This window comes from Callithrix jacchus, chromosome 16 (assembly GCF_049354715.1).
Source record: "Callithrix jacchus isolate 240 chromosome 16, calJac240_pri, whole genome shotgun sequence".
Classification (NCBI taxonomy): Eukaryota; Metazoa; Chordata; class Mammalia; order Primates; family Cebidae; genus Callithrix; species Callithrix jacchus.
This window is the reverse complement of record NC_133517.1, coordinates 26,329,579-26,355,465: the sequence shown is the minus strand read 5'-3', so window position 1 is coordinate 26,355,465 and position 25,887 is coordinate 26,329,579. Positions and strand designations below refer to the sequence as shown.

At 41.7% G+C, this 25,887-nt stretch overlaps 1 protein-coding gene and 1 non-coding gene across 2 annotated transcripts in view; one reads left to right on the top strand and one right to left on the bottom strand.

Moving 5' to 3' along the window:
• Positions 1 to 15,870: 15,870 nt before the first annotated feature.
• Positions 15,871 to 25,887, top strand: part of TRAM1 (translocation associated membrane protein 1) — a 34,144-nt gene continuing 24,127 nt past the window's right edge. Inside the window, exons 1-2 of the mRNA XM_002759007.6 lie at positions 15,871 to 16,173; positions 24,387 to 24,450. Coding sequence (XP_002759053.1) covers positions 16,051 to 16,173; positions 24,387 to 24,450 — 187 coding nt within the window. The 5' untranslated portion in view covers positions 15,871 to 16,050. The remainder of the gene's footprint in view (positions 16,174 to 24,386; positions 24,451 to 25,887) is intronic.
• On the bottom strand, positions 20,471 to 20,574 carry LOC118148719 (small nucleolar RNA U13). The gene has a single exon (XR_004735635.2). It is a non-coding gene; the product is annotated as a small nucleolar RNA U13 (small nucleolar RNA).

Sequence of the window (25,887 nt, the reverse complement as noted above, 5' to 3'; positions counted from 1 at the left end):
TATTTAATATTTAAATTATATCTACTTATTAGTTTAGTATAAATTTAAATTTTTAATGTCAAGATACTGGTAGTATACAATGGATGGGTTCCAACTTTTTAGTTCAATGGAATAAACATTTTTGTCCTAGAATTTTTATCCTGCAAAAGCTATCAGGAATTGGAAACAATGAATTATTTTTTGTTTGTACATTGCTTATTTTTTGATCACTTAGATTTAAAAATAGAAATTTTTAAGTTCATATTCTTTCATGGATACTATGCTGAAACACAAAGTCTTCCCTAAAAGGAAATCCTGCACCTAGTATCTAGACTAAAGGACCTAGAGAATTAAGGTGAACTGGAGTCAGACTTCTATGACCTTTAAAGTTTACTGCAGCATGAAAACCTAAAGAGAAACTAAAGAGAAATCTACAGAAAACCAGATCCAAAGTTACCTGAATCCAGCAGGTTGCTATTTATACATCTGTGATAGATCCCAACTTTCCTTTTTAGTCACAGTATACTCGAGTTTTAAAGATCTATGATAGTTCAAGTTTCTTTTACTGAGAGTTGAATTTAGGATTTAGTAACTAGTAAATAGATTTGATAACAAGTAAAAAGAAAAAAGACCCTGCCTCTATCCCTCAGTCTTCAGCCAACATCACATTCTCTCTGTGTGTGGTCAAGTTACTGACTACTAAATCTGTAGGAATGCTAACAATTAAATGGCAGATTCCCTTACTTATTTTTACTAGTGTTTTTAAGAAGTGTGGGATGACTAATGACCACAAAGAAGCACTCCCCTTAAGAATATTTTTTCTCAATGTATTTGAAAATAAAGACCAATCTTGAAAATTTTGTTGCTACAAATCAGATGTTTCCAAATGTGTTGGGTTGCAGCAATTCAGGAGGACCATGTATATGACCTTACATTATGTATGGTTGTATTAACACAGTGATGTCTTTGGTTCTTAAATGTTTTGAGTAAAGTGCATCTCTACCAAAAGACTAGTAAATTTGTTTTCCCATGTTTTTATCCCATGATTTTAAAAGGATTTTAATCCACTGAGTATTAATTTCTTCCTTTTAGGGTGAGAATAACATCTAATCTAGTGGCATATAAAGCGACCCATGATTTCAATCTTTTCCCAAGTGTGGAAGAAAAGTTTTACTAGAATTGTTCTGGTTTTATACCACAGAAGTCTTCCCAGCTTAGAGAAGTAGATTAACCCTGCTTCAGTTTTCAAAAACAGTGAAAATAACTATTACAAATGGTACACCTTAACATTTGATATCTACACCTAAAATGCTATGGATGGTTAACAACCATCCTTAGTATAAAAGTGTTTTCTTGGATCATGTGTATCACTCTCAACTGGCAACTTATTACAAATGCAAATTTCTGGGCCCCAAATAACTATAGTTTTTTCAACCGACCTAGATGATTCTTTCACTATGGCAACAGAATTGTAATTTAATGTTATGTTGGTGGCTTTTATTTTGTCAAAAGTCAGTATAAAGACATAGACATATAAGTGTGAGTGTGGTGGTACACACCTGTAATCCCAGACCTTTAGGAGGCAGAAGGCAGGAGGATGGCTTGAAGCCAGGAATTCAAGATTAGCTTGGACAACATTGCAATACTGGTCCCTACAAAAAAAGTAAAAATTATTCTGGCACGATTAGCTGGGCATGGCGGTATGCACCTGCAGTCCTAGCTGCTTGAGAGGCTGAGGCAGGAGGATCACTTAACCGCAGGAGTTTGTTACAGTGAGCCATGATTAACATCACTGAACTCCAGCCTGAGTGACACCAAGACCTTCTCTCTATTAAAAAATTTAAAAACAGACAGATAAAATCTCTACCTGTTTTTTTAAATTCCATTGAGGACATTGTTTTATTATCGAACATTCTTCAGTGTCAATGGAACAAAATCTCTTTCTGATTTCAGAGCTAGAAAAAAAGTTTGTCTCTCCTGTGAACTTATGTTTCCTTTATTAGAGTAGTGCTTGTCAAATTTGATTAATTCTCAGAATTTTCTGGGGAACTTTTAAAAACAACATAGCTTCTCAGCTGTAAGACCATTCACTGGACTCTCCTGGTGAGGGACGGCCCTTGTAATACTGATAATTAGCCATGTTTCCAAAACTCTATATGGGATATCTAGTTAATTCACCATGTTCACTTTTTGCCTTGGCTTCCTGGAAGCTCGTCTTACAGCAATTTTTCTTGGAATTCAGTTATTTAATGTAATTATTATCCATTTCTTTCCCTTATTATATTACTTGGCTCATTTAGTATGTTTTTAATACATTTCAACATGGGAGGAAACAACTTAATGGTACTGTCCTTTAGACCAGCACATTCCTTGCAATAGCATTTGAGCCTAAAATAAATCAGTTACTAGGATTATAGAGGGAAAGAATATTATGGACCTTTTAAAATTTCTTCATTCAGTTTTATGAAGACTGTGGGAAACTTATTTGAAAAGGACTCTGAAATTTGCTATTAAAATGACATATACATAATTAAATTCCTGATCCCCCCTAAGCCTCTTTCATATGGACACCTCCAAGACTAAATGCATTGTTCTTTCTTTTTATTCACCACCTCAATGAGCTCATCCATTTTGGTGTTGTTAACATTACCACCGTGCTGAATAATTTCCAAATGTGTGATTAGTTTGAATCACTCACCAAAGCCCCAGGCCTGAATCTTTTGCTGTCTGTAGGGATCCTTTAATTGGCTGTCTCCCAAAGACCAGATATGCATGTGAAGAAACCCAATGCTTCTAAAATCAAACTCTTCAGCTTACTGCACAATTTCCTGATTACCTCCCTTTCCCTACACCCCATGTGGGTAAATGGCATTACCATTCTCCCATGTCCCAAGCTGAATTAGCCCTTTGTCACCTTTGTTTCTTTTTAGCTCCACTCCACTTAACCGAGAAATATTTAGGCTATAATTTGAGGATGTAGTTTGAAGGCAGATTGAGAACCAAAGAAAATGCTGATTGGTATAAGTGATACTCAGAAGGAGGGATAAGTGGCCTAAGAAATAAAAATGGTTTGTTTCACAGGGAGAAAACCTATCATTTGTCTTAGACAGACTCAAGAATGTATTCCTTTCCCTTCTTTCTCTAGCCTAGTGATCATTTCCTAATTAAAATCAACTACTATTAGTTGATTTCTCGATATGCAGCCTAGTTTAGTAATAATTGCCTAATCGATCTTCATCTGTAGAAAATGAATGGTAATAGGATCTGACTCAATGAGTTATTGTCAGTATTGAGTAGTTTGCAGTGTTTAGCATAGTGCTTGGCATCCACTAAATATTAATTTTATTTTGTTGTTGTTAACAGTACATTCAAACATTCCCTTACAATTATTTCACTTTAACTTACACCAATTAATTGCCCCAAAGTACCATATTTACTCTTAGGGTAATCTTACCCTAATTTTATAGATAAAATTCACATTCTTCATCCTGGGAGTGAAAACTTAGTTGCAAAACATTAAGCAAGTTATTTTTCTGAGCCTCTGTTTCCTCATTTGAAACAGGGATAACATTATGTTCTAGGTTTATATGAAGTTAAAATTAGTAATGTGTATCAAAAATGCTTGGGGGACTGCAAAGAAATGTATACATTGTGTGTTCATTTGTGCCCTAAGCTTTGTCTTGGAGCACATGGCCTTATGCAAGCAAGGAAGGAGCTCCAGAGAATCCTTGGCCATCACCCCAAGACCTGGGTTCTATTGGGCACTGGGCAACACACCAGTTTTTGATGGCTACAAGGTATCTATTCAGTTCCACCAGTCACACATTCCCTGAGGCATAAGTCCTTCTCATTTGGGGAAGGTATTTTGCACAAAATAATGCTCTCAATGTTTAATTCTCAAATGATTTACTTGGTGGCCTCCCTGGAAGATGTCAGTACATAATAACCTCATGAAGCATCCCCAGAAGCTGCTGCTGTCTCCAGAATGTGCCACCCTCCCAGGAACAAATTACCTGTCACTGTTTTCCTGTCTGTTCCCAAGAACTAGAACCCTCATGAAAATACAACAAACTCAAATTGAAGTCCTTCCTCTATCTGTGATTACTGAAATTATTTTAGAAATCACCCTACTGGATATCCCCACAGTCCTTGGCCATTGCCTCAAATACAAGTCACTCCATCCATTAATCTCATTCACTCACATTCAGGTTACTGTTGGATTTTTCTCCCCTGATCCAACCACCTCCCACTGTTCCTCTACCTCCAGATCCTTTCTACCATGTTCTGTAGGACACCAATGGTGGTTCGTGTTCTTGTCCAGTTCTTATTCCTCCACACCTTCTGGTACTAACCTCACCCTTCCCACAAGGAAAAGCATGTGGCCAAGATGGGCCACAACAATTGACCCAGAAATGATCCTGCAACCTAAGCCAGCTTCCTTTAGGTCTTTCCTGGGAACTATTCTGATAGAACTGGCAAGTGACCATGTTCTCTGGCATGTAAATAAAGTCCATTTACAATAGGAACAAATGAAGGCAACCTGAAACAGAAGACAGAAGAAAAATAGAGAGAGAGAGAGAGGTAAAGAGAGAATCTAATGAAGTCAAGTGCCTGGTTCTAGTTCCTAAGATCCACAATGCGCCCTGACTCCTGAAGCTTTTCCTTTGACTCTCTTAACTTTTGGTTCACTATATTCCCATTTCAGTCACTTGCAATGAAAAGCTATAACTACTATAATTCATTCCATTATAAACGTCCTACAACTTCTGCCACTGCACCAAACATTCCCTCTGACCAGTTGCTTTATGCTAGACTCTCCCTTCAAAATACCAATCCCCTTGAGCCCTCTTAAAAGAACATCTTTCCTTAAGCTGGGCATGGTGGCTCATGCCTGTAATCCCAGCACTTTGGGAGGCCAAGGCAGGCAGATCATGAGATCAGGAGTTTGAGACCAGCCTGGCCAACATGGTGAAACCCTGTCTCTACTAAAGATAAAAAATTAACTGGGTGTGGAGGCAAGCACCTGTAATCCCAGCGACTCAGGAGGCTAAGGCAGGGGAATTGCTTGAACCCAGGAGGTGGAGGTTGCAGTGGGCCAAGATTGCACCACTGCACTCCAGCCGGGGTGACAGAGCAAGACTCTGTCTTGAAAAAAAAAAAAGAATACCAAGTAAAATAAAAGCAGACAGAAAAAAAGAAAAGAGAAGAAAAAGAAAAATCTTTCTACTCTCAAACTTTGTATGTCTTGAGGTCAGAGGTGGAGCTGACAGCCTTCTCCCTCTCCAAATCATTCAGTGCCACCCTATGCCTAAAAAAACTCTGTTCCTGCTGACATATTTCCTTCTGCCCTTATTATTGCTACTCCCCACTCATTCATTCTGTTAAAATAAGTAATTGGGCAGCTATAAGGCCAACTAGCACCTTAGGTTCCTACACAGGCAAACTAAAACTCAATTCAATATAAACAGTAAAAGGACACTTAAGCTTAACCAATCACGAACCACCAACATACTTCTAAAAACTTCCAACAGATTATACCCAAATAAGGCAAATATTTAGCTGTACCCAATCAAGTAATTGCTCTGTTGCCCAGGCTGGAGTGCAGTGGCACAATCTTGGCTCATTGCCACCTCTGCCTCAGGTTCAGGCGATTCTCCTACCTCAGCCTCCTGAGTAGCTGGTATTACAAGCATGCTCCCCCATGCCTAGCTAATTTTTGTATTTTTAGTAGTGATGGGGTTTCACCATGTTGGCCAGGCTGATCCCAAACTCCTGACCACAGGTGATCCGCCCGCCTCAGCCTCCCAAAGTGGTGAGATGAGAGGTGTGTAATCTGGCCGAGCAATTTCTGGCCAACCAATTTCTTTACTTGTTCAGACTGTAAAAGCCTGCTGCTCACATGGCTGAAACATGATTCTGTGAACCTCTTCTGCTTTTGAGTGCTACCTACTTTGTGAATCCTTTAATGTTCAAGTAAACTCTGTTAAATGTATTTTGTCTGTACTTTTCATTTTTAACTATTCAAAACAGAAACTCGACTCACAGTCCTGCTTGCAGTCCCCTTCCTGAGTTCACCATCCATGTGGAAGAACGTCCACTGTCATTCTGTGACTGCTTTGTCTCTAGTAGGCTCTCCTCCTCCCTCCGTCCTTTCAGTGTAAAAATAAGCGTCCCTTCCTATGTAAAGTTCTAGTGGATTCCAAACTTTAGAGACCTCTGTCAATCATTTTGCCCACCTCTTTGCCCTGTCTTCAGCTTGTTCCTCTCTCCCTTCCTTCTCATCATCTATTAATAAACATGCTCAACTGTGACATCATTCAAAAAACAAAAACAAAACCTACCTTGACTGCCTTATTTCTCTTTATTTACACACCCTGCTGTCTTCTCCACTTCAAAGTTAAACTTCTTGAAAATATTCTCTTTACTTCCTGTTTCCATTTTTCACTTTGCATTCATAACTTACTGAAACTGAGCTCTCTTTATCAGAAAAGTATTACTCAGGCCTGATGTGCTTGGTTAAATCAAGTGGGAAAGTCCACCTTGTACTTGGGCTCCTTAAGCTTCTATAGGTCACAGGATTACATTCTACCCCTAGAGAGACACCTAGGTAGTGGTCAGGGTGGGTCACAGAATTTTCACAGCCATTACCAACCAGCGCTCTCTCAGTTGCCAGATCTACCTCTAAATGTGACATGCCATCTCCTGCCAGTCTTACCTACTAGTAGCAACATTGCATTATAAATTTGTTTTCTTGTTTCCATAGCAGCAAAATTTATACGAAAGGAAATCATATAATTTCCAAATATTCATGAAATGGTTTTGCTTCCTCATCAAAATACAATTTCCCCCTCACCAGCTGAGTACGATTTTATATTTTAAAGTTCACCGTATTGATCAAACAATAGCAAGTAAACAGAAAAATTATCTGTTTGGGGTTTTTTTTTCCGTGGGCTTTGTGTATCTACAAAGGCAGGAACCAGTCTCTTGAATAGATGAGAAATGAGGTAAGATTGAGAATCACTACTCTCTGAAGAGTCAGAGTCTTTCTGGCAAGTATAGACCCTACAGAACTGTTTACATGAAACAAGAGTGAGTATGATTGTTGCACAGTGGTGCACATCTGTAGTTCCAGCTACTTGGGAGGTTCTCTTGAGCCCAAGGGTTTGAAGCCAGCCTGGGCAACATAGCAAGGCCCTGTCTAAAACAATCTTAAAAATAATGGGTTTGGGCCAGGCGCGGTGGCTCAAGCCTGTAATCCCAGCACTTTGGGAGGCTGAGGCGGGTGGATCACGAGGTCCAGAGGTCGAGACCATCCTGGTCAACATGGTGAAATCCCGTCTCTACTAAAAATACAAAAAATTAGCTAGGCATGGTGGCGCGTGCCTGTAATCCCAGCTACTCAGGAGGCTGAGGCAGGAGAATTGCCTGAACCCAGGAGGCAGAGGTTGCGGTGAGCCGAGATTGTGCCATTGCACTCCAGCCTGGGTAACAAGAGCGAAACTCCGTCTCAAAAAAAAAAAGAATGGGTTTGGCAGGCACACAGTCCTATGACCTTGGGCAGATTACCTAACATCTCTGAGCCTCAGATTCTCTATCTTTAAATAAAGATAACAATACCTATTTTAAGATGATTGTGAAGACCAAATAACATATGTAAAAGCAAATTTTCTGGAATTTAATAAGCATGTAACAAATATTCATTTCTTGCTTTTCATCAGTTTGTCCCCAAAGAGAGGTTGAAATCAATCGCTCCCATTTTAGTTCTAACTTATTTCTATCAGGCAATTTCTTGCACCTACTTCCACATTATCTCAGTACAGGTTTTTTATTCTTATACATGTCTTGTAAGACCAATTAAACACAACCTCATTGAGGGCAAAGATCATATTTCTGGTCTTTTATATTTCTCATAATTACAGCAATCTTGTGCCACAAATTTTCCTGGATAGACCTAATCCCAAATAAGCTGCCTTCTGTCCTAGAGTCAGTAAAAGCATCCTGAGAATTTCAGGGTCCAGGCTACGTTTGCCAAAGTCTCACTTACTTAGAATGTAGCCTCCAGATCTGAACACACATGAGTAATCAATCTGCTTGAGGGATCCCTGATGGGGTACCTCACCCCTGTAATCCCAGCACTTCGGGAGGCTGAAGCTAGAGGATTGCTTGAGGCCAAGAATTTGAGACCAGCCTGACCTCCATCTCTAAAACAAACAAACAAAATCTACTTGAGGGAGGCCTCCACAGCCCATATGTCTTGGTAGGACCACTTACCCACCACCATGACCTACCCTTGTAGAATTTAATGACAGCCACCCTTACCTATAAACTCAAGAGGCCAATCAAAAAAAGAAGCTAAAATTATAATTAAACCTCCACTTTCCCCTAAAAGACCTCAAGATCATTCCACCATGCTTCAAAACTTTATACCTTAGTCACCTCCAGAGTCAAACCCCATTGTTATCCATCATCACCACAATCACCTTCCCACAAGACTCTGTTATTGCCTTATTTTGCTTAAGCTAAAAGCCCCTTCCCAGTCCCCGAACTCTTCCAGTGTATCCCCCAAAGCTCCAGGTGTGCCATCTACCAAATCACAGATACCCACCGCCTCTTTCAGAATGTTTTCTTCACCTTCTTGCTCAGAAACCTGGAGGTAGCTCTAACTGAAAACTGAAACCTGCTTTCCCTAGAGCCTTCTCAATAGGCAGCTGTTTCTTCCCTCCCACGCACCACATACCACAGAGCCTGGGGGGGAGTGGGTGTCTTTCATGATCCTCATTGCTGCTTACGACAATTCTCCCTTGCTCAAAAACCTCAGCTTTTCTGGAAGTCCATGCCCTCAAACTACACTATCCACTACCCTCCTTTGGCAATCATCTGCCAGTCTCTCAGGCTCTTCCTCATTCGCAGTAGATGTCAGTGGCCAGCTCCCTCACTGGCTCCCTGTCCACTCTTCTTCAGTCATTCTTTGTGATTTAGCATCCACGTAAAGTGTGTGCCGAGCACCTTAGCCTCCTGCTCCCTTGACTTCTCACTGCCAAAGCTCTTCTCCTCCATCCACCTCAACTACCCCCTCCCACCTTTTTACCCTGTGTATCTCATTGCCAGTGACTGCACAACCTGTGAAGTCATTTCCAGCAACCTACTCTCTCACTACTTCCTCCTCAGCCAGCTACCCTCCACAATTCTTCAGCCCCATAGGTGCTTCCAAGTCAGAGACCCTAGCACTAGTTCCCTGTCCTCCACCTCTGTCACAGAACCAGCAAGGAATAGATGACCCACTCAAAAGAGTTTAGGGGAAGAGAGTTTAACGAAGGACCTATTCACAGAAGAGTAACAGGTTGAAGGAACCAACAAGGGATGGTGAAGTATCCAGGGAGTAGGAGCAAGGGAAGCTATTACGACCAACAGCCTAAAGTGGTGGGGGAGAGAAAGAGGTCGCTGAAGCCCACTTAGAGCTGAAACAGTAACAGAAAATCTACCTGACACAGGCAGTGGCCACAAGAGAACAAACAAAGCCACTGTCGGAACCATAGTAAGGCAAGGAAGGATGGGAGTATAAATAAATCCCCAAAAGTCTCTGATTTTTGGCAAGTGTCTTCCACAGACTTCCAGTCCTATTCCAACAGGAAGTCAAGGGCAAGGGAGCCCCAGTAATGCAGTCTGCAGACATTTGTCTCTCACAGCAGGAAAGGGTGGACTCTCAGGGCAGAGGGTGACAGTATAACAAGCATGACCACCATCTCATGGCCTTCACTTCATCATCCTTGCCCTCAACCACGCACATCCTCCACATCCTTTGTCATACTGGCTTGGCAAAACCCAACTGTGCCTTCTCCACAACTGTATCCAAACAGGGAGATGTGACTGCAGAAAATTATGTGGCTCTGCTTACTAGTCTTACTTTAAATGTATGGCCCCAAATCTCAAGTGGGCCCTGCTGTCTGATTACATTCCTTCAATTCATTCACCCTCCACAGTTTTACTCCATTCTCTTCTCAAATGCCAGCATGGTATCTCCACTCCTGATGATTTTCTTTGCTATTTTACTGAGAAAGTAGAAGCAGTCAGAAGCAGACAACTTAATCTTGCCATTATCAACCCACCCCTAAATCCCGCCCTCTATCTGGTTGCTGTGGGTAACCCTATCTTGTCACTGAGGTCAGCTGTGCACTAGATTCCATCAACCCTGAGCTGCTCAATGACTTTGCTTCTCCAAGCAACTCCTATAGAATAAACCTCTCTTTCTTATAGATCATTCTCATCTGCATACAAACACGCCATAATATAGCTTATCCAAAAAGAAAAGCAAAACCCTTTCCCCAGACCTCTCTTCACCACTTGCCCATTACTTTGTCCTCCCTTGCAAGGAAATCCCCTCAAATGAGTTGCTTATAATCATGCCTCCATCTTGCCATTTCCCATTGTTTCTTGAACCCACTCCAGTCAGCTGTTTGCTTCTACCATTTCCAAGGAAATACTCTCTTCTTAGTCACCAGTGACTCCAAAAGAATCAGGGTTCTAGCAGAAGCAAATGGCACATTTAAATTGGGCGATCTGGGGAGATGTGTATAAAGGCACCCTTCAAGGGCGTGGGTAGGGGTAAGGAAACAACGATGGGTTGTGAATGCCACAGCACTATCATCAATAGGGTGTCTGAAACAGCAACAAGGATAATTACCAAAGCCCAAGGGAGCTTTGTAGAGAGAGGGTCTCCTGACAGAAGTGAGAAGCTTCTGCGGAAGATGGCAAGAGCACAGGGTGGGAGCCTGCAGGGCATGACAGAGTGCTGCCACAGTCCAAGGACTCATCATCTCCATCCAGTGTGGAAATCCTCAATGGGAAGTCTCTGTGCTGGAGCTCCACACAAGGCTGGCCAAAACTTTCTCAGCTGCACCTCAGTCTGAGCCTCTTCCTGCCTGATCCTTCTTCCTTCCTTTCATTACAGTCTGAAGGCTTTCCCAGCTGACTCGCCTCCCCTTTAATTTTCACAAATGTTATTGCCAATAAGTCTCTTATGCTTCTAGCTCTGTCTTAGCATCTATTTCCTGGACAACCCAAACTAACATAATCACATAACCTCACCTTACCAAACCCAAGGGTCATCTCAAGTCCTATGGCCAGCCAGTGTATGATATGTTTAAGCAGTTAAAAGAAGACCAATGTGGTCTTCTCACAAAGAAGTGAAAAATAACTAGATTTTAAGGTTTGAAAGGGCCAATTTTAGTTTTAAAACTGACAGTAAAACAATTCATTTCCAAATGACCTAGAACACTTCTATTGCACCTTGCACTGTCCCTTTGTAAATATCCATCACATTGGTCATTGTTTATTGTCTGTCTGCTATTCCAGGTATGAGTTCCAAGAACAAAGACTAAGTCTGTCCTGTTAATAATTATATCTGACAACTCAGGACTTGCTTGGTGCATCGTAAGTCCTCTTTAAATATATTTAAAATGATTAACTTTGTAGAGCCATATATGATTTTTCTATTTGTTTCTTGGTTAAACTCTTAAGATTTTATTCTTTTTTTTTTTTTTTTTTTGAGAGAGAGTTTCACTCTTGTTACCCAGGCTGGAGTGCAATGGCGCAATCTCGGGTCACCACAACCTCCGCCTCCTGGGTTCAGGCAATTCTCCTGCCTCAGCCTCCTAAGTAGCTGGGATTACAGGCATGCGCCACCATGCCCAGCTAATTTTTTGTATTTTTAGTAGAGACGGGGTTTCACCATGTTGACCAGGATGGTCTCGATCTCTTGTCCTCGTGACCCACCCACCTCGGCCTCCCAAAGTGCTGGGATTACAGGCTTGAGCCACTGAGCCCGGCCAAGATTTTATTCTTGTTTAGTGAAGTCTTTTTTCTTTTCATTCCCTCAATAAATATTGACCACTAAATATTTGATAGTATAGCACCAGATGTTAGGAGCTGGGAAAACGAAATGACTCTCAGTTCCTGAGGAGCAGCTGTCTGGTGGGAAAACAGATTTGCAAACAATGGAATACAGTATAATTATTGCTAAAATGAAATGATGTACAAAATACAAGTGAGTCCTCATAGACCCAAGTGTAAGAGCTAAAACTGTGAAACTCTTAAGAGAAAACATAGGTGTAAATCTTTGTGATCTTGGGTTAGGCACTGATTTCATGTGTAGGGCACTGATAGCAAGTGATTAAAGAGAAAACAGATAAGTTGGACTTCGCTGAATTAAAAATGTTTGTGCTTCAAAGAAAACCATGAAGAAAGTAAAGAGACAGAATGAAACAAAATATTTTCAAATATCTGCTAAGGTCTAGAATCTATTTTTTTATTTTTTAAAATAAATTAAAGAATAACATGGACATGTAAAATATATATTTTTAAACCCTTAAAACTCAATAAACTTAAAAAAATTAATCCAACTTGGAAATGGTAAAGAATTTGAATAGACATTTCTACAAAAAAAGATACATGAATGGCTCCTGAACACCTGATAAGGCTAGTAAACATCATTAGTGCTCAGGGAAATGCAAAGCAAAATCACAATGAGATACTACTTCATACTCACTAGGATAGATAAGATTCAAAGACAGAAAATAACAAGTATTGGCAAGGATGGGAAGGAATTGGAACGCCCACACATTACTAATAGGGTGGGAAATGGTGCAGTTACTTTGAAAATTAGTGTGCGAGTTCCTCAAAAGATCAAACATTTAGTTGCTTTATGATCAGCAATTCCACTGCTAGGTGTATACCCAAATGTACTGAGTTCAAACAAAAACTTATACACAAATGTTCATCAACTGATGAATAAGATGTGCTATATCCATACAATGGAATATTATGTGGCCATAAAAAGGAATGAAATACTGATAAATGTTATAACATGAATGAACCTTGGAAACATAATCTTCAGTGAAAGAGGTCAGACACAAAAGACCATGATTCTATTTATTTGTAATGTCCAGCCTGGCCATGGTGGCTCACACCTGTAATCCCAGAATTTTGGGAGGCGAAGGTGGGAGAATCTCTTGAGGCCAGGAGTTCAAGGTTGCAGTGAGCTATGATCACACCACTGTACTCCAGCCCAGGCAACAGAGAAAGACCCCATCTCAAAAAAGAAAGAAAAGAAACAAATAATAAAAAGAAAACAAACGCAGAGAGTTAATACAGAGAGTTAGAAATAATAAGCAAATACAGAGAGTTAGAAAATAGATCAGTTGTTGCCAAGGGCTGCCAAGACTATGAGGGGAAATGGAGAGTCCCTGGTAATGTGTTCAAGGTTTCTTTCAGGGATTATAAGAATGTCCTAAAGTTATATTATAGTGATTATTGCACAACTTTGTAAATATACTGAAAGTCACAGAACTGAATACCTCAAATAGCTGAACTAAATGACCTAAGTTATATTGCAGTAAAGCTATTTCAGAAATGCAATTGAATTGCAAAAGATAAATTGCTTAGGCCACAGAATTCAGTGAAGGTTTGGAAGAGGTCTTATGTAAATAAGACATGAAGGAACAGCAGGAGCCTGCTGTGTCTGAGAGGAGAGGAGAAAGCATTCCAGAGGCAGCAGTACACACAAAGGCAGGGCATGGGAAGAGAGCATGCTATGGCGTACACAGTCGTCCCTCAGTCTTCACAGGGGATTGGTTCCAGGACTCCCACAGATACCAAAATCCACCCATGCTCAGGTACCTTATATAAGAAGATGTAATATTTGCATATAACTTCCTAAATCCTCCCCTAGACTTTCAATCATTTCTAGATTACTTACAATATCTAACACAACATAAATGCATATAAATAGTTTGCTGTACGGTATTGTTTAGGGAATAATCACCGGGGGGAGGGCAGTCTGTACACGTTCAGTACAAATGCAGCTTTCTCCTTGAATATTTTTTACTCCAGGTTGGTTGAATCCACAGATGCGGCACCCACAGAAATGGAGAGACAAGTATATATTGTGTGGAGTCAATAATGCTGGTACAGAGATTGTGGCCTAGGATGCAGGGCTCCAGTCTGTCGAGGTAGGCAAGGATCAAATCAGAAAGGGCTATGTCGTCATGCTAGCTTTCCATGAAGGAAAAAGGAACCCACTGAAAAATTTCCTGCCGGTTAGAAGCAGCATTCTAGTATAAACATTGAAATGTGATCTGAAGGGAAACGAAACTAGTGATTGCCGAGAAGGAGGAAAATAATAATCACTGTCTAAATTTATAAAGCCCTAACTCTCCGCTAAGCAGTTTCCTTTAATCATCTCATTTAATTGCTAAAATGGGCACTACAGTTATCTCCACTTTGTACATGATATCCACAGGGCTTGCTCTCTCACCTCCTTCAGGTCTTCAGTCAAGTATAAGTGCCTCACACTTTCCTATTCCCCTTGCTTTATTTTTCTCCTGGGTGCTCAATTCAATTTAACATGTTTCACTTTTGAAATCTTGTTTAAAGATTCTCTCCCCACTAGAATGAAAGTCCGTAAGAATAACTTAATTTGTATTTTTCACTCCGTTCTCTATCCCCAGTTTTTAGGACATATAGTCAACCCTCAGTAAGTACATTAATGAATATATTTTTAAAAATGAGGAAATCAGGTCCCATAGAGATTAAGTAACTTGTCCTTGATCATACAAGTAATAAGTGACAGAATTCTGATTTAACAACCCACATTCTTTTTTTTTTTTGAGACGGAGTCTTGCTCTGTCGCCCAGGTTAAAGTGCAGTGGCCCGATCTTGGCTCACTGCAACCCCCGCCTCCTGGGTTCAAGCGACTCTCCGGCCTCAGCCTCCCCGGTAGCTGGGATTACAGGTGCGTGCCACCACGCCCGGCTAATGTTTTGTACTTTTAGTAGAGACGGGGTTTCACCGTGTTAGCCAGGATGGTCTTGATCTTCTGACCTCGTGATCCACTAGGTGGTTACACCAGATGTGTAATATTGTGGGCAAGAGGCAAGTCCCGTCGGACTGTGGTAGTGGGGAAGCCGAGTGATAGGGCTGCCCGGGGTTGGTGATGACTGGATGTGGACGGGCGCTGAAAGGGCTCAATCTAGCATGACTTTGGTTTCTAGATTTGGCTCATGGGTAAACAGTAAAGCAATTCTTCAGGAAAAAGAACACAAAGGACTCCTGGTTTGGGCAAAATGATAAGAGGAGGACGTGTCTAATTCACGGTCCTTTTAAACCTTTTTAATATCTCGCTTAGATTATTAAAACATTGTTGTTAATTTAAATATATATGAAGCAAGTAAACCCAAACTGATCTCCTCTTCAGTCTGAGGCCAGTGGGGGATAGGGGTGGGAATGGGGACGGGGACGGGGATGGGGGTGGGGATGGGTGGGGATGGGTGGGGATGGCCAGGCCGACCGAATAGGGTCAGCTTTAAAAAAAAAAAGAAAAAGTCCAAACTTACAGAGTAAAAATAAGTGTCTAGGAGTGCTTAACTCTGAGGTAATTTTTAAGGCAAATGCTAAAACTGGAGAATACGCCGTACCCTTGTGGAGTCAAGTGGTATTCATAGTTTTAGATTATCCAGACGGTGGCAGTGACTTGAAGAAGTGACGGTGTGGGACAGGCCACTGGCACCCAATCCCTGGGTGGCCAGGAAGGCGGGAGGGCGGGAGGGCACGGGGCTCGCAGCCAGGCGCGCCACGGCACGCGACAGCGCTCAGACCCGGCCGCGGTCTCAGGCTGCTAAGCAGGAAGCTCGTTCCTCAAACGACTCCCAACCACCCGCCTGGCGCTAAGCGGGGCGAGCAGCTCACGTTCCGGCATACTCGCCCGGCAGCGGGCCAACGGCCTCCAGTCCCCAGGCGGCGCTGTGGGCTCGAGGGGGCGGCTGCGGCACGAGCGAGCGCCGTCTTCCTAGTGCGCATGCTCGCCCCCGCTGCAGACTGTTTTTTTTTTTCTTCCCTGGCGGCCCGGCGGCTGCGTACTGGCTGTGGGATGGGAAGTGAAGCCCCAGCGAGCGACTGCAGCGGGGCTGTAAGGAGCAGCCAGGGGGAGGCGGCGGCGAAGGTGGCGGCGAGTCGGTGAGCAGCTGCGAAGAGCAGAGCCGGGGCGGAGTACCTGCAGGCGAGGGCGGCGGCCCCACGATGGCGATTCGCAAGAAGAGCACCAAGAGCCCCCCAGTGCTGAGCCACGAATTCGTCCTGCAGAATCACGCGGACATCGTCTCCTGTGTGGCGATGATCTTCTTGCTGGGGCTCATGTTTGAGGTGAGCCCTCCCCGAGCCCCAACCGCCTGTCCCGTTGCCTCCTGCCCGGGCCCGGGCCCTGGCTCCGGCTCCGGCTGCCAGCCTCGGCTTCTCCGGCCAGGACTGCGGGGGGATCCGGCTGGGGGTAGGTGCGGACCCCCAGTCCCCAAGGTGCGGGCCTGCCCTACCCCACGCCGGCGGCAGCTCCCCGGCGGCCAGCCCGGGGATGCAAAGTCCCGGTGGGCCTCGTCGCCGCCCGCAGGGGGGTGGGGACCGCCGCGTCGCCCCCTTCATGACCCGCCGCCGCCCCCTCCCACCGGCCCCGCCGCGCAGTTCCTGGTTCCCGCGAAGGGTTACGTGGCAGCCCGCGAGGGGCCGACGGGCGGGCGGGGGCGGCCCCTGCGCTGCCGAGCTGGCTCGGGGCGGGTGGGCGGACTTCGGGGGACGGCCAACGTCTGCAGCGGTGAGCTCGCGCCCTGCGGGAGCCGGAGAAGGCGGAGGCCCGGTCTCCAGGCCACAGGCCCCCAGTGACTGGGGGACCCCTGGTACCGCCAAGATTGGGGTGAGCGAGAAATCGGAGTCGGGCATCTGCTGTCGACTTGAAGGGCGGTGGCCGCCGGGCACCAGCATAGTGGAGGCGCGGCGGATTGTTCTAATTTTTGCCTTTTAAACTGATATTCTTACCAGTTAACGAAGTTTTTGCCCTGGTGCTTTAAAGAAACAAGGTGTGATGGATAAATCGAGGTTCTGAACAGCGGTGCTAAAGAGTCGAGTAATTTTGTTTCTTGAAGTAGGAGAGTGTGGGAATGTCAGGAGTGTGTAAATGCTCTTCCCACGTATCTAGTATTTTGATGACTTATTTAACAGCTGTTGAATTTGGATGGTAAACTTTGCAAGGTGAACGAGTAACATCCTACGTTTTCTCCTCATTCCCCAAAATACACGTCTATTCCTTTGCTTTTTTTCCCCCTTTGTAATTTTTCTCTGGAGCCCCTATGTCCCATTAAATAATAAATTGTTTTGCTTGTGCATTGTTTTATCTCCTCTCTCCTGCATGTAACAAGTGTGAGTAGAGATTTTGGAGTACTTTTACAAGTTGGTATTTCCGGAGTCTAGGATAGTGCCTGGGACATAGGAAGTGCTTTAAAAAACATAAGCGATGTCTGGGCGCAGTGGCTCATGCCTGTAATCCCAGAATTTTGGGAGACTGAGGCCGGTAGATCACGAGATCTGGAGATTGAGACCATCCTGGCCAACGTGGTGAAACCCAGTCTCCGCTAAAATACAAAAAACTAGCCGGGCATGGTGGCGCGCGCCTGTAGTCCCAGAGTCCCAGCTATTCAAGAGGCTGAGGCAGAGGAATCGCTTGAACCCGGCAGGCGGAGGTTGCAGTGCTCCGAGATCTCGCCACCGCCCTCCAGCCTGGACGACAGAGCAAGACTGCCTCAAAAAAAAAAAAAAAAGGAGAGAACAACGGAAGGTGCAGTGGCTCTTGCCTGTAATCTCAGTACTTTGGGAGGCTGAGGCGGGCGGATCATAAAGGCAGGAGATCGAGACCATTCTGGCTAACACAGTGAAACCCTGTCTCTACTAAAATTACAAAAATTAGCCTGATGTGGTGGCGCGCGCCCATAGTCCCAGCTACTTGGAAGGCTGAGGCAGAAGAATCCCCTGAACCTGGGAGGCAGAGGTTGCAGTGAGCTGAGATTGCGCCACTCCACTCCAGCTTGGAAGACAGAGGAAGACTATCAAAAAAAAAAAAAAGAAAGAAAGAATCCTTGAGAAGGTGAATAATTTTTTTTAAATGAAGCCTATTTGGTTTTTTAAATTTTAAAACTAAATAGCAATATTTTACCTTATTTTCGCCTCTCTTCAAATGGGTTTTTCTGGATCTAGATATAGATATTATATATATACTCCTGATTGTGTCGTGTACGTTTGAAACCACTGCTAATGAGACATAGCAGGTATAAAGGGTAGGTGAAGGGAACTATCATTCACAGGCTTTAAGTCTGGGTTCTGCCACCTACCTACTGGATGACTCAAGTCTGAGCCTCGATTTTTTTGCTTGTGTAAGGAAATAATATCACATGTACCATTCCCTTCACAGCCATTTTTTGCAAGGTTCAGATAATATGGTGTGAAGGTAAATACAGTACTAGGCCTGTTGAGCTGGCTCAGGCCTGTAAATCCCAACATTTTGGGAGGCCGAGGTGTGAGAATCACTGGAGCCCAGGAGTTTGAGACCAGTCTAAGCAACATAGGGAGACCCTGTCTCGACAAATGATTTTTTAAAAATTAGCTGGGAGTGATAACACGCACCTGTGGTCACAGCTGGGAGGCTGAGGTGGAGGCTGCCATGAGCCAAGGTTGCACCACTGCATTCTAGCCTGAAGGACAGAGCAAGACCCTGTCTCAAAAAAAAAAAAAAACCCAATGCTAAACATTTGTATTCACTTTCTGAGTTTGATACTTGTATATATTTTCTGCTTTTATCTTAAAGTAATACTTTAACATATGTAGTATATCCGATTTTATGTAACTTGTCATAAATAATCTCTACATGTTAAGAATTTCTGACTTTAAAAACATATTTTAGGGGTACTGTGACCTGCAAAATATATTTGCAATACTTTGAGTGAAATGAAGTGTAAATCAGAAATTCTGACATGCAGTAGAACTTTGATGTTATATTCACTATTTTACATTCTCTTCCTATATTTCTAGAGAGGTCCACCACCTATACCTTGCCTCACATGTTAGTGATTTTTTTTTTAATAGTGGACTTTCACTTTTACATAAATTTGTAAAATTTGAAACTCTAAATAGACAAAAATCCTAAATGGAGGCTTTTAAAGTCAATTCAAAAGTGAACGTTAAAGTGATAAACAAAAGTGAAGTTTGTGCAAGTTGTTCCTTTTTCTTGCCATATGTTAAGGTGTTAGGATTTCAAAGCATGTTATCTATATATGGGAATGTGTTGACTAGATTCGTTTTGCTATTTTACTTTTAAAACAATTGCTGCTGAATCTCAAAGTTAACGTAATTATAGAATTACAGTATTTGTGCTAGAATAATAGAGAAATTGATTTTTTTGCAGAACTGTTAAGACTTTTGTGCACATACATTGAAAAAACGTCAGAGGATTTATGGTGAAATCGACAAGTAAATTAAAGAAATAAATAAATACTCTATTACTAGCCAAAATGACGAAGCAGTGGAGATACCCTGCAAAAGCAAGGATTCTGGAGCTGAAGGGATTCATGTTCAAGTTAGGGCTCTGCAGCTTGCTAACTGGGTGACTGAGGATAGCTCAGAACTGAAGTTTCCTCATCTGCTAAATGAGGCTTATTGGGTTACTCTGATAATTAAATTAACCAGTATGTATTATGCCTAGTTCAGTGCTTGGCTTGAAAGAGGCATGCAATAAGTAGTAACTATTATTATTATTTCAAAACTCACCGGAATCAGGAAATAAAAAGCATTTTTATGTGAGAAAAGGACCTGGAAGTTAGCATCTAAAGAGATTATACATACAGAAAAGGCTAATAAAGTAGTCTGTTTGACGGTAATATAAGGGTTTAATTTCCAGGGAACTTTACGTTAATCAAAAATTGCTTGTAAATTTTGGAATCATAGTTTTATTACAGTCAGTATTTGTCCACATAATTCAAATCATAGTGCGCAATGAATGGCTTCACATTTGAGTTGGGAAAAATTGAATGGTCAAAAATGGTGGGGATGCTTGGAAAGCTTTCTGAAAGTGAGGATGTGGAGGAGGGGTGAAGAATTACGGGATCACAAGAGAAGTATTTCCTTTAAGGAGTGTATAAAGAAAAGATGTTCAAAAAGAAAGATAATCGGCCGGGCGCGGTGGCTCAAGCCTGTAATCCCAGCACTTTGGGAGGCAGACGCGAGTGGATCACGAGGTCAAGAGATCGAGACCATCCTGGTCAACATGGTGAAACCCCGTCTCTACTAAAAATACAAAAAACAAATTAGCTGGGCATGGTGGTGCGTGCCTATAATCCCAGCTACTCAGGAGGCTGAGGCAGGAGAATTGCCTGAACCCAGGAGGCGGAGGTTGCGGTGAGCTGAGATCGCGCCATTGCACTCCAGCCTGGGTAACAAGAGCGAAACTCTGTCTCAAAAAAAAAAAAGAAAAAAAAGATAATCAAAATCTGTAAGTTCTTTATACCATGCGGACTTTGAGTACACTTAAAATTTCAACGATCTTGGAGCAGTTTTGGAGGTTTGGTTTTTTTTTGTTTGTTTGTTTGTTTGTTTTCATTTTCTTTTCCTTTTTTCTTTCTTTTCATGGTAGACAGGTTGTGGTGCTGAGGTCATAACAAAGTTTGAGGGAGAGACACATCTCACACATAAGTGTAACACCCCAATCATTACACTTGTGAACAAAAGGATCTCTCTTGTTCTGGAGACAAGGTCTCGCTATGTTGCCTAGGCTGGAGCTTGACTTCCTGGGCTCAAGTGATCCTCCCCTCTCAGCCACCTGAGTGACTGGGACTACAGGTAAATGCCACTGAGCCCCACTGGAAGTAGAATTTGATATTCAGAATTGTCTTTACTTTTCAGGGATCCAGTCCATGTAGTAGTCACCCCTTCCTCTAAAACAAGTTCAAAATAGTTCACATCTCTATATAACAAGAAAACATACCAAGCCCAAACTAGTGACATAAACTCAGGTATTTTTACTTTTGAGTGCATTATTTATTTTTGTAGCTTATTTATATTTTAAACTAACTTATCTTAGTACTAATTAATTGTGTTGTAAGTTTAACTAAAGCAATGCTGGCTTAAGAGGCCTGGATATGGCCAGGAGAATGACTGCTGACTTAAACTTTAAACTTTTGGGGGTGTGTAGTATTTTCCTCCTCTTCTGTTTAAAGTCACATGCTAAAGCAGCTAGAGGCCAGATTTTAATTTTATTTGGAAGCCTGGCTAAAAGGATAATCTACTTTTTACTGCTTTTAGAATTTAATGCTAAATTTATCTTTGAAGAATCTCACTTGTTTGTAAAGGACTCTTTAACAAAGTGTTCTTAGGTGTGACAGTGGTGACTTCATATTACAAACTGGAAACAGGGATGTGGAGTGTTTGTGTGAAAGAGAGTGTTTATATGTGTATAGTCTAAACAAAGACAACTAAATGAAATGTAGTAACCACTCAATTTTACTAAAAATAATCACATGAAAGTAGTGTTGCTCTGGAGACTTGTGTCATCATTCTGCTCTAATGAGTCCTTGTGAATGACCCAAATTTTAAGAGTAGCCTTAGTAGCCTTTTCTTCTCAGGAGACCTTCGTATCTAACCCAGTTCAGCAACTCACTTTAGTGGCCATTTCCTGCACTTTATCATGCAGGCCTGACTTCTTCCACTTCCTGAATTCCAGGAAAGCAGAGTTCAGCTACAACCTACGTTTTTTCACCTCCATCATTTTTGGTAGGGAAGTCAGTTCCCTACCTAGTTTAAGCTTTTGTGGTACCGTGGCCCACTTTCCCTTTCTCCAGTATATTAGCCCCCTCATTGTTTTACTTTTCTTCCTGTAGACTTTACTCCACTATTGGCCTTTTCTGTGCCTCTCAATTCACAGACTGCTGAGTGTTACCAGAGAAAGTCATACTCATGCTGGTAGATAATATTGTAAATCAAAGGTTTCTAACCTCAGATGTTAGCATCTGGTGATCTTTTTACTTTCCCTGGCCATCTCCTTTCCCTCTGGGCACTATATAAATAGTCATCATTCACATCCCCATTTTGATTAATATGTGGCAAAATCTTTTCCTGTCTTTTGAACTTATCTGTCCCATCCATTACCGCCTTCTTCCCATCTAAGAGGAAAAGTTATTCAGGAGTGCAATACTCAGTCCTTATAATTTTGTTCCCTGCCATTATGCTTCCATCCGTTATTCCCTATCTAGCCTGTGTGTTTAACTTCTCCTCCCTACCGTGGTATCTTCACTTTTGCCCTCATTTAAGCTCAATCTCTCCTATCCTAAAAACAACATAAATCTTGACCTGGTATCTACTGGATACCACTTTGTGCCTCTGTGCTCTTCAATCCACTGCAACACAGTTCCTGCTCCCACTACTTAGTTGGAATCACTCAGGCTGTGACCACTGATGACTTCTTAATTGTCTGGTCTGTTGTGCTCTTTCCTCCCACATCTCTTTTGAAACTTTGACTTTATTAACCACACCTTTTGGAAATGTTTCCTCTTTGGCTTTTAGGACACCAAGCTCTCTTTATTTCCTTTTCTTTCTCTCTAACCATTCTTAATTAGTTTCAGTGACTTGATTTTGTTTTTTTCCCCTCTTTTCTCTGTGGGTCTGATGTTGTCCTACTTCTCTACAAATACTGTTCACTCTCCATATATGATTTATGTATTTTCACAGCTTCACCTATTACTTGTAGAGACTCCCAAATCTTTATTTAAGCTAGGTTCTCCCTACTGAGTTTTAGACTCAGGTTTTTGCTGCCTTACTGATATCTCCCAGAGATGTGGGCATCAATAAATAACATTCTACTCTTTCTTCTAGCTTACCAAAGAAGTTTCATTCTTGTTTGCATGCTCACTCCAGTTTGTGCTTTAACTGATATTTATCCAGTGATATTGATTACTGACCTAATATGTACCAGGCCCTGTGCTGGGCTCTGAAAATACAGTGATGAGTAGAGACAGGCATGGTTCCAGTTCTAATGGAACTTACTTTCTAATGGGCAAGACAGAAATTATTAATATAATCAAGCCAGAGTATGTGTTTTGAAGGAAGGGAACATAGTTCTCTGAGATAATCTAACAAAGGAAATGACCTACTCTAGAAAGACGGGGAGACTTCCTTGAAAAGGTGTGATGGAACTGAGATCTGATGGGAAAGATTTCCAGGTGTATTTTAGATAGAACAGCATGTGCAGAGACCCTGTGGTGTGAGGTGCTGCAGGAGGCAAGGGAGCAGGAGGAAATGGTCTGAGATGAGGCTGCAGAGGCAGAGGGAAAAGTCAGACCACAGAGTCCTACAGGCCACATTCTCCTAGAAAGATAGAAATCTAGTGAAGGATTTTTAGCAGGTAGGGAGGGGGTGAGGTAACATGATCTGAAAATCATTCTAGTTGCAGTGTGGAGAATGGATATGAAGGGGCCTTGAAGACCACTTGGCAGGTCATAGACAGCAGTCCTTCTAAAAGGCAGAAATGAACTTTCCCATCCTCAAAATTCTCCAGTTGTGCAAAATGCAATCTAAACTACTTAGCTCAAAAAACAGGGTCCTTTCTAACACTCAGTAATGTTTCTAGTCTTTTCTAACACTTCCTGATGTGCGTCCTATGCCTGGCATTGTGTTCGCTGCTGCTTGACCTTGCCATGCTCTGTTTCCTCTATCTGTACTGCCTTCTTCATCCCCCTTTGTGAACCAAGGAAACACCTATTTCCCAGCAAGACACAGCTCCAGCTCCTCTGAGAAGCCTTTCCAGAACAAGCTTCTTTTCGTTCTACCCCAGAAACAAAACCAACAAAGTTTATTGTTTAATCCCAAGTACCTACAGTGTAAGTGACTGGCACTTACCTCTATGGTGCTATAACCGTTTATTTACCTGTACTTCTCACACAACGGAGCTCTTTATCATCAGGGATTATTTTTTCCATCTTCATATTATCCTTTCTTGTCTAGCACTTTGCCTGGTGCCTATAAATATTGGATAAGCATTCCATTTTTCTGCTCTGACCACTTTATTTTTGCCAGTAGTCAAGTCAGTTAAACACTTACTGCTGACCACTTAGCTATGCTAGGTGTGTGGGGATACTAACACCCACACCCAAACTCTACATTTGATATTTTTTTCTCGTGCTAACTGTGCTTCCTTTTATTTTATTCACGCTCAATATTTTTCCTAATAAGAACTTTTTAGTCATTGTAAAGAGCTAGAGAATCATTATTTGTTCAATAACTGTGTTCTGGAACTGCAGAAAATGTCTCTTGAAATCTTAAAGTTAAGGATGAATTACACAATCTTAGCTAAACCACAGAAGAGTACTCTGGTGAATTACATTAGCTCCTTGGTAATCAGTAATTTCCACTGTGTCTGTCAAGGTACCACAGGAACTAGGAGGCCTTTGGTGCTTCGATTTAGGGACAGATTTTATAATGTTTTTGCTCTTGATCTCTTATTTAGGAGAGGGTCATAAATTGACTTGATCTTTTTTTTTCCTTCTTTCTAGATAACAGCAAAAGCATCTATCATTTTTGTTACTCTTCAGTACAATGTCACCCTCCCTGCAACAGGTAGGTAATTTGCACTAAGAATTTTCTACGTAAATAGAAGTTCTATTGAACAAACTTGGAAATTGTCGTGAATACTAGGCCCTGTATTAATCGTCAGAGATCTCATCCATGATGTGACTGAGTGTTACTTTGATGATTTTGTAATACAAGATCTGATGTTTTTGACTGACTTTACCCTATATATGTTTTCTGTTTATTACATATATTTGTGAATGGACTTGAAATTCCATAAAATAACTTTGTTTTGCTTTCTCTGCCTTCTGATCTTTTCCTAAGAAAATTATACAAAAACATATTTTTTTAATTTGTTTAAATGTCATTGTTTATTCAAGGCTTCTAAAAGCACAATGGCAGATTTAGTGTTTCTGCAAGTTGTATTTTGTACCTCTAATAGCAGTCCTTGTAAGATTATTTTATTTTCACTTTTTCCTGTGCTCTACTTTTAACAATTATTTTAATTCAAGAAAATGTTGGTAAGCTCTAGGAATTATCTGGTAAAAGCATCCAAACTATTAGGGTTTACTTCAAAATGTTATTTCTTAATTATTCTATGTAAAAATGAGGTGTTTCTTGGAAGCTGATTGTAATTTAATACAGTGATATAATTAACTGACATGGGTGAGGGGTGGTTACCCATGTCAGTTAATTATATCACTGTATTAAATTATTTATTGGTTGCGGCATTAAACCTGCACAGTTTTTTATTTGGAATGTAAGATAATGTAGTATACAACATTTAGTTGGGGTTTTTTGTTGTTGTTGTTGTTGTTGTTACTGTTTATGTGTGTGTTTTTAAGAGACGACAGGGTCTTGCCAAATTTGTTGCCTAGGCAGGAGTGCTGTGGTGTGATCATAGCTCAGTGCAACCTCCAGCTTCTGGGCTCAAGTGATCCTCCCGAGTCAGCCTTCCAAGGACTACAGGGGCACACCACCATGTCCAGCTAATTTTTCAATTTACTGTAGAGATGGAGCTCACTATATTACCTAGGTCAGTCTCGAATTCAGGCCTTAAGCGATCCTTCCACTTCGGCCTCCCTAAGTATTGGAATTACAGGTGTGAGCCACTGCACCTAGCCCCTGAATTGGGCTTTTGTTCAGTTATGTACAGTTCTGTAAATATTTCATTTAGCGATTTAGTTACCATGTTACTCAAAGCTACAATACTGTTTTGAAATTTGAATATGCCACAGAAGAATAAAGCTCTTTTATATATATGTTCCCCATAAACATAAAGTTTGAGAACAAGTGTCAGCAATTCACAATTATTTGATAAAGATTTGTTTTGATAAATGTATAGCAATTGCAAGGGCTAAAAACAAATTTAGTAGTTGCCTTTATCTCTAATGCTTATGGATCAAAACTAAACCAAATACAGGTCAAATCGGTTTTTCCATCAGAATCATAATTTAGTATGTAGTTTGAGAGTAGACGTACAAA